The sequence below is a fragment of the Cyanistes caeruleus genome, chromosome 4 (genome assembly GCF_971803275.1).
Source record: "Cyanistes caeruleus chromosome 4, bCyaCae1.hap1.1, whole genome shotgun sequence".
NCBI classification, from domain to species: Eukaryota; Metazoa; Chordata; class Aves; order Passeriformes; family Paridae; genus Cyanistes; species Cyanistes caeruleus.
Window position 1 is genome coordinate 2,194,507 of NC_141704.1, and position 15,371 is coordinate 2,209,877.

Sequence of the window (15,371 nt, forward strand, 5' to 3'; positions counted from 1 at the left end):
CCTCCTGGCACCACTACATCCCCACATCTCCATCCCTCCATAAACCAACATTCCCTGCTAAACCCAAAGTGACACCTTGCCCAAATCCCCGCTGGGCCAGCCGCCTTTTCCCAGATGCTGCAGCAGGACAGACAGCCCTGGAGCCTGGAATCTCCCTCCTTCCATCCCCCTCGGCCACCTCTGGCCACCACGAGCCAAGGAAAAGCCAGGCTGAGCTTTGGGAGGATGGACATTAATGGGCTGTGACACAGCTGCCATCTCTGGGGTCACTGGCCACACGAGGTGGGAATTGTCGGATATCAAAAATGTCAAAAGATTTACTGTAAAAAGCACCTCCAGGCCAGGTTTAAGGTGACTTCTATGCTCTTGTTTTGCTTTTTCTTTTTCTCCCCTCAAAATATTATGCTCCCAAAAGGGGATTTTACACAAATCACGGTAAAAATACACAGAAAACTCTTTTTTTTTTACATCTTTGCTACTCCCAGCACCAGCTGGGTTCTTGTTCTCAGCCCACATGCAGCATCAGGGTTCTATTCCATCTCTTTGAGAGAAAACCTGCAGCTCCTGTGGCTTTCCCAAAAAAAAAAAAAAACCAAAAAAAATTAACACTGGAGTTGTTATTGTGCAATTATTTTGCAAAAGTTATGTATCAGTGCTAAAAAAAAGAGCAATGAAATGACAAGGCACAGGAGATGGAAGAATTCAAACATATGTTGGAAATGTCACGAAAAGCAAAGATCAGAGCAGCGAAAACCACCAGAAAGAGGCAAAAAACCCCTACAAACTGCTAAATATAATTAGTTATTTAATTAGGAAACCAAAGCTTTACTAATATATGCTTTAAAATTTGGGAATTCAAAGCATATAAACGAAAGCAAAACCTTTCTATTTCGGGTTGACTTTGTGCAGAAGAGGAATCTGTAAAAATAACTTCCCACGAAGCCTTGGGCAGCAGCAGCACTTTGAGAAGAATCTGAGAAAAAAGAAGTGTAAATAGGGCTCCCAAAATCCACTTCTCATAGTCAGAGGGACAGAAAAGGGATTTATTTAAAGAATTTCCCTCTCAGACTTCTGCTTCAGTGGTTTCTTTGGAGCAGGGATGTCCTGGAGGAGATGGGAGCAGAGATTTATGGTGGCATAGCTTCAATGTGGACCTGGAGCAGAGGAATTGGGGAATTCCAGTCTAAAAAGAATAATTAGACGGAGAAAAGCTCCTGGCAGAGCACAGAACTGAGCCTCAAACTCCTAAATTCACCACTGTTTTGCAGCCATAACAAAAAAAAACACAAATGGGTTAAATTTCCAGCGGTTTTGTCCAACATTGTCCTACTTATCTGAAGGCGAGGGAAAATAAAATCACTCCAGTGAAATTCCAAAGGGGGATCTCTGGTGTGAAGGTCCATGAAGTGACAGCCACTGATGACTTTTGACAATTTGACTTTTTTTTTTCCTGTGTGGAGCTGCTGGGAGTTGCCAGCAAATCCAGGGAAGTCTCTGGAAGTGCCCGTGAGGGACAGGGACACACGGACATGGATCATCTCCTGAGCATTCCCGAGGCAGATTCCAGCCAGGGAGAGATTTATGCCCATTAAACTCCATAAAAATACACTGTCACTTCCACTTATCCCAACTGGATTTGTATGAAAAAGAGAAGAAAACAACATATTTTAAATTGCCTTTGAAATTCAACACCTGAAGGTAAAGACAAGTCTCCTCCAGGATCTACCTGAGCTTCAGGAACTCTAAAGAATTCTAACAAAAATTTTAATTCAGCTTCTGTTTGAAAGGAGAAAAATGTCACTGTTGTCACAGCACTGGATTTTTCATCTCTATATTTTTGTTAAAATATATTAAATTAGAGGAACAAGTGGTTTTTAAATGCCTGGGTTAAAGGACATTCTGGGGCATGATTTTAGGGAATTTGCAGTGATGTCATTCCCATCATGAGACTACACATGGACATGTCCTTCCCTGGAAACAAATAAAAATATAATCAATTTAAACCCCTTCATCCAAAATCGAGGATAAAAATACAGAATATACACACAGTGCCTTAATTCAGCTTTGTTACTCAAATAAATTCCATGTCTGAGTGGGTGTGGAGTTTGATGTCCCAATGTTGGATTATTTATCATGGAATTATTGAATAGTTTGGGTTGGAAGGGACCTTTCCAGGTCATGGGCAGGGACACCTCCCACTGTCCCAGGCTGCTCCAAGCCCTGTCCAGCCTGGCCTTGGACATTCCAGGGATCCAGGGGCTGCTCTGGGAATTCCAGCCCAGCCAGGAATTCCTTCCCAGATGCCATCCATCCCTGTCCTCTGGCAGTGGAAGCCATTCCCTGTGTCCTGTCCCTCCAGGCCTTGTCCCCAGTCCCTCTCCAGCTCTCCTGGAGCTCCTTGAATCCCTGGAATGTTCTGGAAGCTCTCCCTGGATCCTTCTCCTCCCCAGGTGAGCACCCCCAGCTCTCCCAGACTAGCTCCAGAGGGGCTCCAGCCCTGGAGCAGCTCCATGGATTCCTCTGGATTTGCTCCAGCAGCTCCAGGTCCTGCTGCTGTTGTCCCCAGGGCTGGGGCAGCTCTGCAGGTGGGGTCTCACCTGAGGGGACACAGGGACAGAATCCCCCCCCCTGCTGTGGGATCAGCCCAGCACCCAGCGGGTTTTGGGTGCCAGCTGACATTTTTTTCCATCTGAAATGAAACTTTGGGCCACCAGGGCTGGAAGGAATTTGAAAAGGTGACAGTTCAGCAGTGTTAATCCTCACAAAGCCAGAACATTGCTATGAATCAGAATTAATTCCTGCAGCAGTAATGGCACAGTGACATGCGCTTTCATCAAAATTCAACTTTGCTGATTAAACATCTCCAGGAATTTGGTTGTTCTACATCAGAATTATCACAGTAGGTAAAGGTCACTGGGAGCCCACACTTCTATTCATGAGGCTCTGGGGTTTTTTCACTCCCTCTCTCTGTCTCTGCCAGACGAGGCTCAGGCCCTGAGCCAGGATAATACAAATTTGGGAGTTCAGCCTCTCCTGCTCCGTTTGCATCTGTTGATTCATTTGGGTGTGGAGAGGAGGGCAATGCAAATGGGAACCTCTGCCTCCCCAGAAAGCTGTGCCCCATTTCCCACTTCTCACCAGCGTTTCTCACGCAGAATCAGGGGCAGCAGCACCTCAGAGAGATTTTTCTCTCCTCCTGCGGCAGAGCCAGAACGAATAACGATCCCTGGGGGATTGACACGAGGAGGTTTTTCTGGATAACGCTTTAGTCAAGGCACACAGTGCTTTTCAAACCCCCTGTGCTTTCAGGAACTCTGCAAAAGCTTTGATTTACCAGCACTCCAGGCATGTTGCTTGTTCTGCCAAGATTTTTGGGAAAGGTTTAGGGCACTGGAAGAATTTATGGAAAAGCCCAGCACCTTTGTTTTGTTTACCTCGCTGAGTTGATTGACGTCTATAAATGATACTGTGCTCTCAGGAGCTGCTGCCTCTCATTCAAAGGACTCAGTTCCATTACTTCAAAGATTGTATTCTGAGCATTGTAAAGCTCCTGATGGTGGGTAATTACAACAAATTATCTGAATAATTCTAATACTGCATCTACTCCATTACAAATGACAACCAGCAATTAAACCCATCCCAGCCTTTCAGCAAACTAAACAAAAAAAACATTTCACTCTTGACCTGGGCGTGCCCATAACTGATAATAAGCACCCGTTCTGCTCACTGCAACAATAGTTCTCCATCCTTGACAACTTCTAGTTGTTTTTTTTTTTTAACAGGGAAGAAGTGGCAAAAAAATTTCTCTAGGAGGCTCCCAAGGGATGCAGATGGGAAAAGTAGGTTTTGTGTGGTGGAATGAAGAACCCCGCAGGTAACGGGGTCAGCAGTGGGGGAAAGGCAGCTGAGGGGAACTTGGATGAAGTTTTCTGTCATTAAAGTGAAAAGGTTGGCATCTCTTGCACAGGAAGAAGAAAACATGGAGAGGTTGTGGCTGTTCCATCCCTGGAAGTGTCCTAGGCTGTTGAAGAAGGGTTTGCTTCTCAAGGCCATAACTCCCTGGAAGGTCTGCACAACCCTGACTTTGAGTTCTTGGCACAATATCGTACCAAAGACAGGAAGAAAACTAAATGTTAATAAGACAGTGAAGAATGGATGAGAATTCAGGATGAGAAATCTGTAAAATGTATCTTGTGAGGTTTGTCAGGATGTGAATTCTGCAGGATGTATCTTATATAACTGCTTTATGTATCTTATAAGTTCCACTAAAAGGTATCTTATAGAGCTCAGGTGTTACGAGCTGGAGCAATAAAAATGTAGAAGCTAACCTGTGAAAAACAGCAATTATCCAATCATAATAAAATATGGATCACATGTTACCTTTCCAAAATACTATAAAAATGTAGCTAAAACTGCAATAAAATGGAACAAGTAGCTAACTCATACTGAGTTGTCTCTTGATTCCTGAGCCCGTCTCCTGTACCAGGCCAGGTTGGACACTGGGGCTTGGAGCACCCTGGGGTAGTGGAACTGATAAACTTCCAACCCAAACCATTCCATGATTCTATAATTAATTCTATAATTCCATAATTCTGTTCCGTTCCAAACACCCAGTGCCATGAAGAACTTGGAATAACTGCCTGGGAAGGAGATGGAACAACACTTCAGGAGCCAGGCAAAGGTGAGACATCAAAATCCCAGTGCTAAGGTAAGACAGCAACCAGCAATCGAGGGATTCCCCACAATTAATCAACTTCTATTAATTTTTATCGATTAATGGCTGTGCTGCAGGTCTAGTCTGGCTGTCAGGGTGCACCACGAGACCAATTTCCCCCCACATCCCTCAGCCTGGGTTTATCAGGAGGAAGGATTGTCTCAATGACGGTTTGCAGTGACAAACTGCACAACCCCAAGGAATAAAATGAGGAATTATCCCACACTCCAGACTTGCCTCCACCTTTTGCAAAGAGGCAGCACCAGGGGATGGTTTTATTTCTTCCCTGTAAGGTTATAAAGCTTTAGAGTATATAAATTTTCCTACTCTATGCAGCGGTTCTGAGTTTCTGGCCATCCACCAGACCAGGCTGTCACTCATTCATCTCCAAAATCCACCAGGATTTCTTCTGGGAGAGCTGCTAGAAAATGACACTTGTCAACATTTCCCCCTTCTTGTTGTAATTACTGTTCTTTCTACAAGGTCTCCAGGTTTTTTTCTGTACGAGGAACAATTCTGTCTTGGATCCCCTGAATGAGTTCACTGGCTCAGGTAAAAAATATCAAACTTGGGTATCCCAAAACTGAGGAACTTTTGAGGGACCTGCACTTATTTAGCAGCATTATTTCACCTTACAGGGGGTAAAATGCTGTGATTTGTTATTTTTCTTCACTCTGAAAACGCTGTCTCACTGTTACTCCAGAGACAATGAGTGCTGAAAGCCACCAAAGATTATTAAAGGCACAAAGAACCTGATCATCATCATGTTTTTTCCAGCATGCTGGCACACATCCTTCTCTGCAGCCTTTTTACCCTTCAATAAATCAGCCAAAAGAAACCCTAAATATGCACAGGGGGTTTGTGTTCCAAAGCATTCTGACATCATTTGGCATCCCAGGCACCACCATACCATCATTTTGAGGTATTATTGCAAGGATTGGTTCATAAATTGTAATAAAGCCCAGAAAAAAGAGATGTTGTCCCTCCATCCCTTGTCCCCAGTCCCTCTCCAGCTCTCCTGGAGTCCCTCCAGGCCCTGGAATGTGCTGGAAGCTCTCCCTGGATCCTTCCCTTCTCCAGGGGAACATTCCCAGCTCTCCCAGCCTGGCTCCAGAGCAGAGGGGTTCCAGCCCTCTTTGCCACCCCAGTAAATTTGATTATTGTCACCTGTCACACCTCCAGAGCAAATCCATTTGTAAAAATACAACTTGGAGAGATAAAATTGCAATGAAATGGGAAATATGGAGCTTGATTAATAACAGTGGGAATTTAAGACTTCCAGTTTTTCCCACTTATTCTAAATCTGCACAGAATTTGGGACCATTCAGCTCCACACGTCATCCACAACTTCTTCCCTGGTGGTTCCAGCACCAGAATTTCCATGGACAGAGCAATTTCACACTTAGGTGTGAATGAGTTTTGTCTCTGAAAAGTTTGGAAGTTACCAGAGGAAGGGAACTATAGAAGTGTTTTTCAGTGTTATTCCACAAAGTGCAATTCCTGCTGAGCTATCATCCGAAATTCAAGATTCCCAGGACCCAAAATAACCAAACTAAAGGCCAACTTCTGGCCCATGAAATTTATTTATGCCTATTCTGCAGATCTCCAAAAGTCAACAGAATTTAAAGTTAAATCCCTCAGGAATATCCCACCAAAAAAAAATTATTTTGTGTCACGACCTGATACTTGAAAAACCTGTTTTTTTCCATGGGCTCACATCCCTAAAAGGCTTTTCCCAAGGTTCTGCCAGGACTGTCCTTTTGCCATGTGCCCGTGAAAACCCTGCAAGTGTTTATGGAGCCACATCTGATGTGTCTGAACAAAATAATCCAAATAAAGCAGGAATAAATGAGGGTCCTGCAGTATCCAGGAATTCAGCAGAACGGGAAAATGCAGCTTAGTGGTGAAGGAACTTCAATCCCATTATCTGTAGCTCAGACTGGTTGAAATGAACAGTTCAGATTATCAGAAATATCACCACCACGTTGATGTAAAACACAATAATGAGCTAAAATTTAAATTATTAATATTTTATGCAGCTCTGATGGCTGCATGGGGGATGTGGGGTCCAAAAGGCACCGTCATTGCAGGTTTTAGAGCTTTGCTTTTGACAGAAAATCTTAAATACAGGAATCACCTTTTCTTGTTCTCATCAAGGACCAGCTCTCCCGCCTTCAATCAAAAATTAGTGAAGCTTGATGAAAGCAAACACAGGCATTGTATAAAAATTTTTAAGATAATAGTATCACAAAGTGGACTTAAACCACACTGTGTTTTCATCCCTGGATTTCCCCCATTCAGGGAAAAACCTCAGTGAAGAGTTTTTTGAACAGCTTCCATAGACAGATTACAAATTTAGAATTTGTCAAGTTCTTTTTCCCTTTTCTTCCACCACAAAAATCAAAGATGCTTTTCTGGTTCTGCCATGGGAGCTCTTCTGTTGCTCTACAGATTATTTTTTTTAATAATGTCAGAGTATTATTTCTTATGTTTGAAATGAAAAGTTGGGATTATTAAAGCAAGTTTTAGCTACTACTGGAAGTTAATTCCTCGATAACAAAGGAGTTTCTTGAACAGCACCAACTCCTGTATGGCAGAATCTCACCTTGTGACTGAGATTTAAAGTGTTTGGTAATTCTTGTGGCACTTGGGGATGTGTGGTGGCCTTGGCAGTGCTGGTTAATGGTTGGACTTGATGATCTTAGAGGGCTTTTGCAACCTGAGTGATTCTTAAATGCGGATCTCAGTGTGGAACTCAGTTTTTTTCCGGAATTTTGTACCTGAGAGGGTTCAGCTGAATTGATGGATCCGTTCTGCCCCTCCAGCTTTGCTCAGAACTTCCCTGGCCATGTGGTGAGCCCAGAGCTGCTCAGGGAATTGGATGAAATCATCGTTTTATGTCCCTCCTGACCGAACTGTTCTGTTCCCAAGGAATAAATAAATCACTGAAAATTCACATTCATGACATCATCAATCCTTGACAAAAATCAGAATAACAGTGCTCAGCAGCATGGGGAAGCTCGAGCCTCCTCTAGAACACAAGTGAAATGCTGGAAGTAAATTTAAGATTTCCCAGAGAAGCTGGGGCTGCCCCTGGATCCCTGGAAGTGTCCAAGGCCAGGCTGGACAGGAGCAACCTGGGATGGTGGAAGTGGGTGGATTTGGGTCTCCTGTAATGTCCCTTCCAACCCAAACCCTTCTGTAATTCCATTAAGGAACGAGCTCATCCTGCTTTGTTGGCTCAATGAACACAAGCCTGGTTCAAAGCACCTCATTACCATGGAATTACATTAACACTGTTTTCAGCTATTCAGCCCCAGCTCTTGCAAATGTCAAAATTTCTCTGTTCCTTCAGCTTGCATTTCATCCAAAGGGAAGGAGGAGCTGGAGACATGTGAAATTTCTGACAGGCTGTTGATTTTCCCTTTGGATGAAGCATGTTTGAAAACTCCAAACTTGACTGATCTGCTGAAGCACATTCTCTGACAGACAATATAAAATCAATGCCTCACATATTAAGAGGGGGTTTTTTTTGGGTTTTTTTTTTGGCTGGTGAGAGTTTTTGTTTGTGTGGGAGGTGGCGGTGGTGGGGGGGTAGGGATCGCTTTATTTTCTGTCATGGAAAATGAACAGCCTCACCTTAAGGTTTTTATAAACTGTCATCTTTAATCAGACACACACAGCAAGACTGTCAGTTCTCATAAAGCAGTGGGGGGGAAAAGGAAAAAAAAAAGGCACAAAATGTGAAGCTGTTCCCCATCCCTTGGCTGTGTGAGTCCCCCGTCCCTGCCACAACCCCAGTCAGGAGGAAACCTTTTCTCAGCAGTGTCACAACAACGAGCTCTGCTGAGATGTGTCTTTATCCTTCAGCAACGCCGACTTTGTGAGGGCTTGTCAGGGATGGAAAGGGTTGGGATTCGCCTGCCAGGAACATCCATCCCTGCTGCTGACAGACACAAAGTACCCAACAGCTAAAAGCCTCCTAAACACTCATTAAACCGGGGGAGAGGGAGGGAAAAACATTCCCTAGGGAGGTGTCAAATTGCTCCCTGAGATTCCCACTCGGGCCAGTGGAAGGAAGGAAGCAGAGAGTGGATGAGAAGTTGCATTGAAAATGGCATTTCTGAAATAAAGCTGGGAGTATCCAGGGAAAAGTTCTCCTGGTGGAAGGTGCCCTGCTCATGGTGGGGGTTGGAACTAAATGATCTTTAAGGTCCTTTCCTTGTTTCCAGTGTTTAATTTCGTGTTTCTGAAATAAGGATTGGAGATCTCTGGGTGCTGGCGCTGCTGAGGCCCCTCAGGGCAGTGTCCAGTTTGGGGTCACTCACGAGTGTCCAGTGCTGGTCCCTCATGACAGGAGAGCCCTGGAGGGGCTGGAGAATGTCCAGGGAATGGAGCTGGGAAGGGGCTGGAGCCCCAGGAGAGGCTGAGGGAGCTGGGAAGGGGCTCAGCCTGGAGAAAAGGGGGATCAGGGGGAATTTCTGGCTCTGCACAACTCCCTGCCAGGAGGGGACAGCTGTGGGGATCGGGCTCTGCTTCCAGGAACAGGGACAGGAGGAGAGGGAACGGCCTCAGGCTGGGCCAGGGGAGGCGCAGGGTGGGCAGCAGCAGGAATTTCCCCATGGAAAGGGTTTGGAAGTGCCCAGGGAGGTTTGGATTCCCCATCCCTGGAGGTATCCAAGGAATTCCTGGGAGTGGCACTCAGGGCTCTGGGCTGGGGACAAGGTGGGGATCGGGCACAGCTTGGACTCGGTGACCTTGGAGGGCTTTTCCAAGGCCAGTGATCCTGGGAATTCGTGATTTCCTGATCTGAGCCTCGTCTGTCTCACCACAGAGAGGCCAGGCCCCATCTCCCTGCCCCAGAGAGCAGGAAGAGACTCCCTGCCTTGCAGAAGCAAGAATTCTATTAAATAACTGATATTTTCCCACCCTTTGAAGGGGATCTGTCGAAATGTAAGACCTGATGAGATCTGGAGGGTTCTTTTCAAGGACCCATTACCTTTAAAAGTTTCCAAATCATGTTTCCTCTGCACTTAACAGCACCTCAGATATTTATTTTTTTTTATTTACCCTGATCCTCTGCACATTATTCAGACTCAAACACAAATTTTAGGTAGTCAACATTCTAAGTGCCCTTTCCCAGCTTGAGTCAGCCTTATTGATTTCTCTGAAATCAAGTATTTTAGGTTTGATTCAGAAGCTAAAGGCATCAGCTCTCATTATTTAGCAGTATTTGTGCCACAAGACTTGACATTTTCCATCTACTTCACTACTAATAAATAACCCTTAGACTTTAAAAATAACATATTTCTCTTAACCTATTTGGTGCGATTTAGCATCATTTAAATGTAACAAACTCACCTAATTTTCACACTCTTTTTGCTTCCCAAGACCCATAGTCCCTATATTATCAAATATTCATTTTATAGTGTGCAACTACGAGGTATTACAGCATATTTTAAAATAAAATGAGATTATTATTATTATTATTATTATTATTATTATTATTATTACTACTACTACTGTACAGATATGCTAAAAGGGGTTATTGGTGAGATACACAGGAGTTCTGAATTATAAACTGAGTTTTAGATCAACTTAGTGATGTAATTTTTAACACCAGCAGCCATTCATGCTCCAAGACCAAGGGATTTTGATGCCCCATGACAACTTTGCTGCCACCTCCCAACATATTCAAAATAAACAGGATTTAAATTCCACACCCAGCACCTTTTATCTTGACATATCCTGAATTCAACAGCAGCTTGACAGGATTGTTCCCATAAAACATCCCTGGGTGGGTGCACAGGTCCTGCACCTTCCCTTCCAAGGACAGGGAATTCCTGGGATCTGACACTTGACCATCAGCAGCTCAGAGCCACCGGGGGAGAGGAACATTCTGACATCAGTGGGAAGCAAAAGTCCATCACCACCCTCCCCAGTTAGTCCCTAAAGGTTTTTTTTTTGTTGTTTAATAGTAGAGCAATCCCTCCTTTATTTGCATTAAAAGAACTGGAAGAAGCAGTTAAGTCTAAATTTGCTTTCAAGTGAGAAGCCCACTGCATTCAGTGATGGAAAAGAAGAAGAAATTAAAAGGAGCATTATATTTAAAATGAAAATGGCAAACTACTGCTGCTCTCTTCCCCCCACTCCCATCCCAAAATCCCAAAAAACAAGAGGCAGAGAACTTCTCAGTGCCCTGGACCGCAGCTCATAGCATTAAACTTCCAAACATCCCAAACAATCCCAGCAGCGGCAAATTGGGAATTCTGCTTTTCCTCTTCCCTTTTCCCTGTCCCCACTCTTTGTTTTTCTCTTCCTCTCCAGACTCTGAAATCCAAGGCAGTGATCAGGACACCACTGGCACATCCCAGTCCTCCCCACCAGACCAGTGCCAGGATAATTCCTGCTCCCCACTCCTCCTTCCCAAGGTCACGTCCTGTTGGGAAGTCATTCTTCCTTCCGAATCAATGAGCACTTGGCTTTCTCCCTCCATCCTCCAACCTTTTTAATTGCTGCTTGATCCTAATGAAGTGTGGCTGATGGTAATAAATGGAAACCCTCCCGGCCTCAATATCCAGCATCCAGCACCGCTCAGCTGCGTCTGCCTCAGCACCACCACCCATCCCCTCCATCTCCCACCCTTCCCATTCCTCCCCCTCCAGCCTCGAGACTGCAGACATCTGTTCCTCAATTGTCTGGTAATAAACACACTCTATAAAGCATATGTAAAATGATTATTACCCCGAGGAGCCAAGTGCCTTTCAAATGCCAGCTGAAACAAATAAACATTAAAAAAAAAATAAAAAAATAAAAAAATAAAATAAAAGACATCAAAAAAATCCCCACCAAGCAAATGGTACGACAGACATCGCTCAGGCTGTTTCACATTCCAGAATGAAGGGCGTTGGGATTGCTCCTGTGATTCCTCCTTCCAAAGGGAGATGTTATTCCTCAGCCCAGTAACTCCAGTGCTGGTTGCCAGCAAAGGATGAAGGAAGCAAACGGACTCCTTTGGTAACTTTTATACTTTGGCACCTCCCATGAAATGTAATTAAGGAAAATCAGAGGTGGGTTCTGCCTCAATTTCCAAATTAGTTTCCAGATGTAGTTAGGAAAGCCCATTCCCAGGAATCCTCTAGAACACCCACTCGTCTCTCAGAAATACGCTCTTCGTTTATTCCGTGTGTGGTGGTGTCATTAAGTGCTGGTAATTAATCTGGGCCTTGGTGTGTCTCAGTTGTCCTTGAGGAAATCAGGGACACACATCCTGAACTGCACAAATCTCACTTCCCAACTCTGATTCCCTGCTCTAAAGGAATTCAAAGGCAAGGAAAGCTTTGAAAACCATTTTTAGGTATTTTTCCTCACGCTGCCCATGGTTTTAATTAAGAGTTCCTCTAAACTTTGGTTATTGGGAATGGGTTCATTTGCAGCCCTTCCCAAGCCTGACCCTGCACTCTTCAAGAGGATCTGGAGCCAGGTTCCACCCTCAGTTTGTAAATAAAAAAGGATTAAAAAGTGGCTTTATAAGCAGCAGATTTGTCCCTGTGTGATGCGATCAGCGCTGACATTTCTCATAGCACAAAAGAGAGGAGTTCCCACTGATGGGTGTGAATGCTCTGCTTCCAACTGCCCCCCTCAACAGTTCAGGGCTGAATTTTATTTTAAAGCCATCACTTTGTGTGGTGCTCAGGCTTTAAATCAGCACACCAGGGTCTGGTTTCTCAGTGATCCAGTTGGTTTAATACTTCCAGAAGAACTCAGCTGACTCATAAAATCAGCGAGTCCGTGCAGCGCTGGAGCTCCTCTGGCAACGTATTCATGGGACTTTGAGAAAAACGAGGGGAAAAAACTCCTTGTAAATAAAATATTGATCATTTGAATTCAAACCAGATCCATTTCAAGCATGTACAGGGGACAGGGATAAAATATGAGTGGTGCAGGTCATAAAGAACCTCAAAAAGGAAAATAAAACAGGTAGAAACTTCACAGCTCTGCAGGAATTACCTCCAGGAGAGCTGAACATTTCAAACAGGAGCTTCTGGAAAAGGGAAACAAGGATCTAACTGAGAGATGATGATTTTATGACTCTGCATGCCAAAAATTACTGCAAGCATCAGTATTTTAGCAAATTCACCATACTGAGCATTTCAGCTGCTGGTGGGACAGGCCGTGGCTATCCCATCAGGAACAGAATTCCCATCAGGAACAGAATTCCCATTAGGAAAAGAATTATTGTCAGCTAAAGAAATCCTATGGTCATCCCAGATTCTCTGCATCCCATTCAACATGAGTTAAATCTCTCAGCACATTCCCTGAGTCCAACATTAAAATGAATAAAATCACATTAAAATGGTTTTTAGAGCCCTCTCCCAACACAAAACTCTCCCACCCTGCAGGGAGAAAAGGGCAAACTGGGTCATTCCATGTTTTCCTTCTTTTCCTGAAGTTATTGATGAGATCCTCAATGCAAAGGAGTGAAGATGTTGCAGGTGCTTGGCACGAAAAATACACAGATACCTTCATCTCAATGCAATTATTTTTTACGAGGCAAATGATTTCTCCTGCCTGACTTGCAAGCTGGGAATGCAAAGTGAAGTGTTTGGGAGAAGTGCTATTTAAAGCACTTCTCGTGTTTTGCTCAGATGGGAGCAAAAAAAGGGGGAAAAAATAAAGCAGGAAGGCAGAGAGAAAGAATTTGAATCAATGGGAAAGATCTCATCAATAAAAATAGGAGCATCACCACCCTCTGGGCTTGCAAGATGTCTGTAAATTCATTAATGATTTAGAAATTGAAGTCCACATCATCACAGTCACGCCTTGAAGAACATATTGAGTTTCAGTTGTCTATCTTTTCCCACCATAAAATAGCTGAAAACTATAAATTATCCTGTAGCAAATTTATTTTTAGCACTTTTCTTCAGTTTAAAGGAGACAGAGGTAGAAATGAAATGTGCTTATGGAATTCTCCACTTCGTTATGGGCACAAAGCAAGAAATAAACTCTTTTTTTTCAGGGCAAGATCTTGCACACCCTAACACATTTCAGGATGTTCTCATGATTATTCCAAGCCCTGCTGTTTTGATACCAAAAAATTTAGATTTGGAGGAATTTATACCTTTTCCAACTGTGTTTTTAAGTCCTGAGAAGTCACAAATAAGCCCAGGTCTCAACCATGGAGGTGTCAGGAGGAGATTCCTTCTTCTGGGGATCAGATTCCCATTATATTTTATGGCTATTTTGTGATTTCTTGGGTTTAGCAGTGGAGAGAAGCCCTTGTTTAAGTGACTCAGGACAGTGAATTCATACAAACACAGGCAAGGAGGGAAATGCTCTCCCAAAAGTGCTGGGAAAGGCCATGTCTGGGGAGAATGAAAAAAAAGGTGGAAAAAAGAGGTGGGAGGTTGCCATGAATCCAGATAAACATTATATTATTTAATTTCCACAAAACCAACAGGACAAACTGGTAGAAAAGCAGCAAAATTGAAGCATCAGAGGTGAATGATACCGTGAGAAGAGGTTTATTAAAGGCTTGCTCTGTTTAAAGTTCCAGCTGTGATAATTTTGGTAATCACTGGCTCACTCTGGACCAAGAATTGATTTGCAGTCCCCAGCCCACAGTGTTTCATCAATGAACTCACCTTGCATCTCCTCTGACTTTTTAATAAACATAAAGAACAGCAAGAAGCAATTTGTGGCAGGTTGCAAATAAACTTCACCCAGCTTAGGTCAATAAATGACAGTGGTTGGTGACACAGGGGCACCCAAACAGGAAATCCCACCTGACATCACAGTTCAGTTTGAAAAAAGATTTAAAAATAACGTCAAGTTTACTTTTTCACACACGACAACTTTACAACATCAGAGCAACCCCAGATCCCAGAGCTGGAATGTGCCCACCATCCCCACAAACCAGAGGTTTAATTCTATTTATTCTAATTCTTTGCAGCTGTAGAAACGTGCAGGAAGGCAGATTTTACCTGAGCAGGGGGTGAAAGATGATGGTGATGTTCCTGGCTCCTGGTTTGCAGACAAACTTGGACCCGCCACCCTCAATTAAGTTATCATCAGGTCCTCCTGGAAAATAACGTGGAACAAGTTGTCTAACAGATCTTGACATCCCTTGATTTTCAGACAGCAAGTGATAATTAAACATTTAGCAAGCGATAATTAAACAGGAATTAAACGCTTCTTTCCTGGTGAAAGATCAGTGATTAACGTGGGGCTTCGCTCTCTGTGCCCTCCCCAAGCACTGCCAGGGCAGGGGGAGCACTGCTGGTGGTGTCTGGAGGTGACTTTGGGCTCCTCATTCCAGAGTTGGGGACATTTTGGCACAAACCCCATCAAATCCAGGTCCTTCACCTCAGGTGACAAACACCCAAGCCCTTGGCCACATGGCTCAGATGTTTGGAAAGGGTCTGGAGAGCTGCAATTCCCAGAATTTTCCTGCTTCCAAGTGCTGCACCTCTGAGTGGGGCTGGCGCAATTCCAGCCTGGGTTTGGATGCCAGTGATTGACATTTTAACTCATTTATCGTATTTGGCATTACTGCCTCTCCCAGGAGTTCATTCCCAACTCTGACTCCTGTAATTCCTGCGTGGAACTTTCCCTTCTCTGAGTTCCACCTGGGTACAAACGGGCTCTCAGCTACAGG

At 44.0% G+C, this 15,371-nt stretch overlaps 1 protein-coding gene across 1 annotated transcript in view; it reads right to left on the bottom strand.

The window, feature by feature from the left end:
• EXOC4 (exocyst complex component 4) overlaps positions 1-15,371 on the bottom strand; it is a 290,233-nt gene that overhangs the window by 128,615 nt on the left and 146,247 nt on the right. Inside the window, exon 10 of the mRNA XM_023918813.2 lies at positions 14,698-14,794. Coding sequence (XP_023774581.1) covers positions 14,698-14,794 — 97 coding nt within the window. The remainder of the gene's footprint in view (positions 1-14,697; positions 14,795-15,371) is intronic.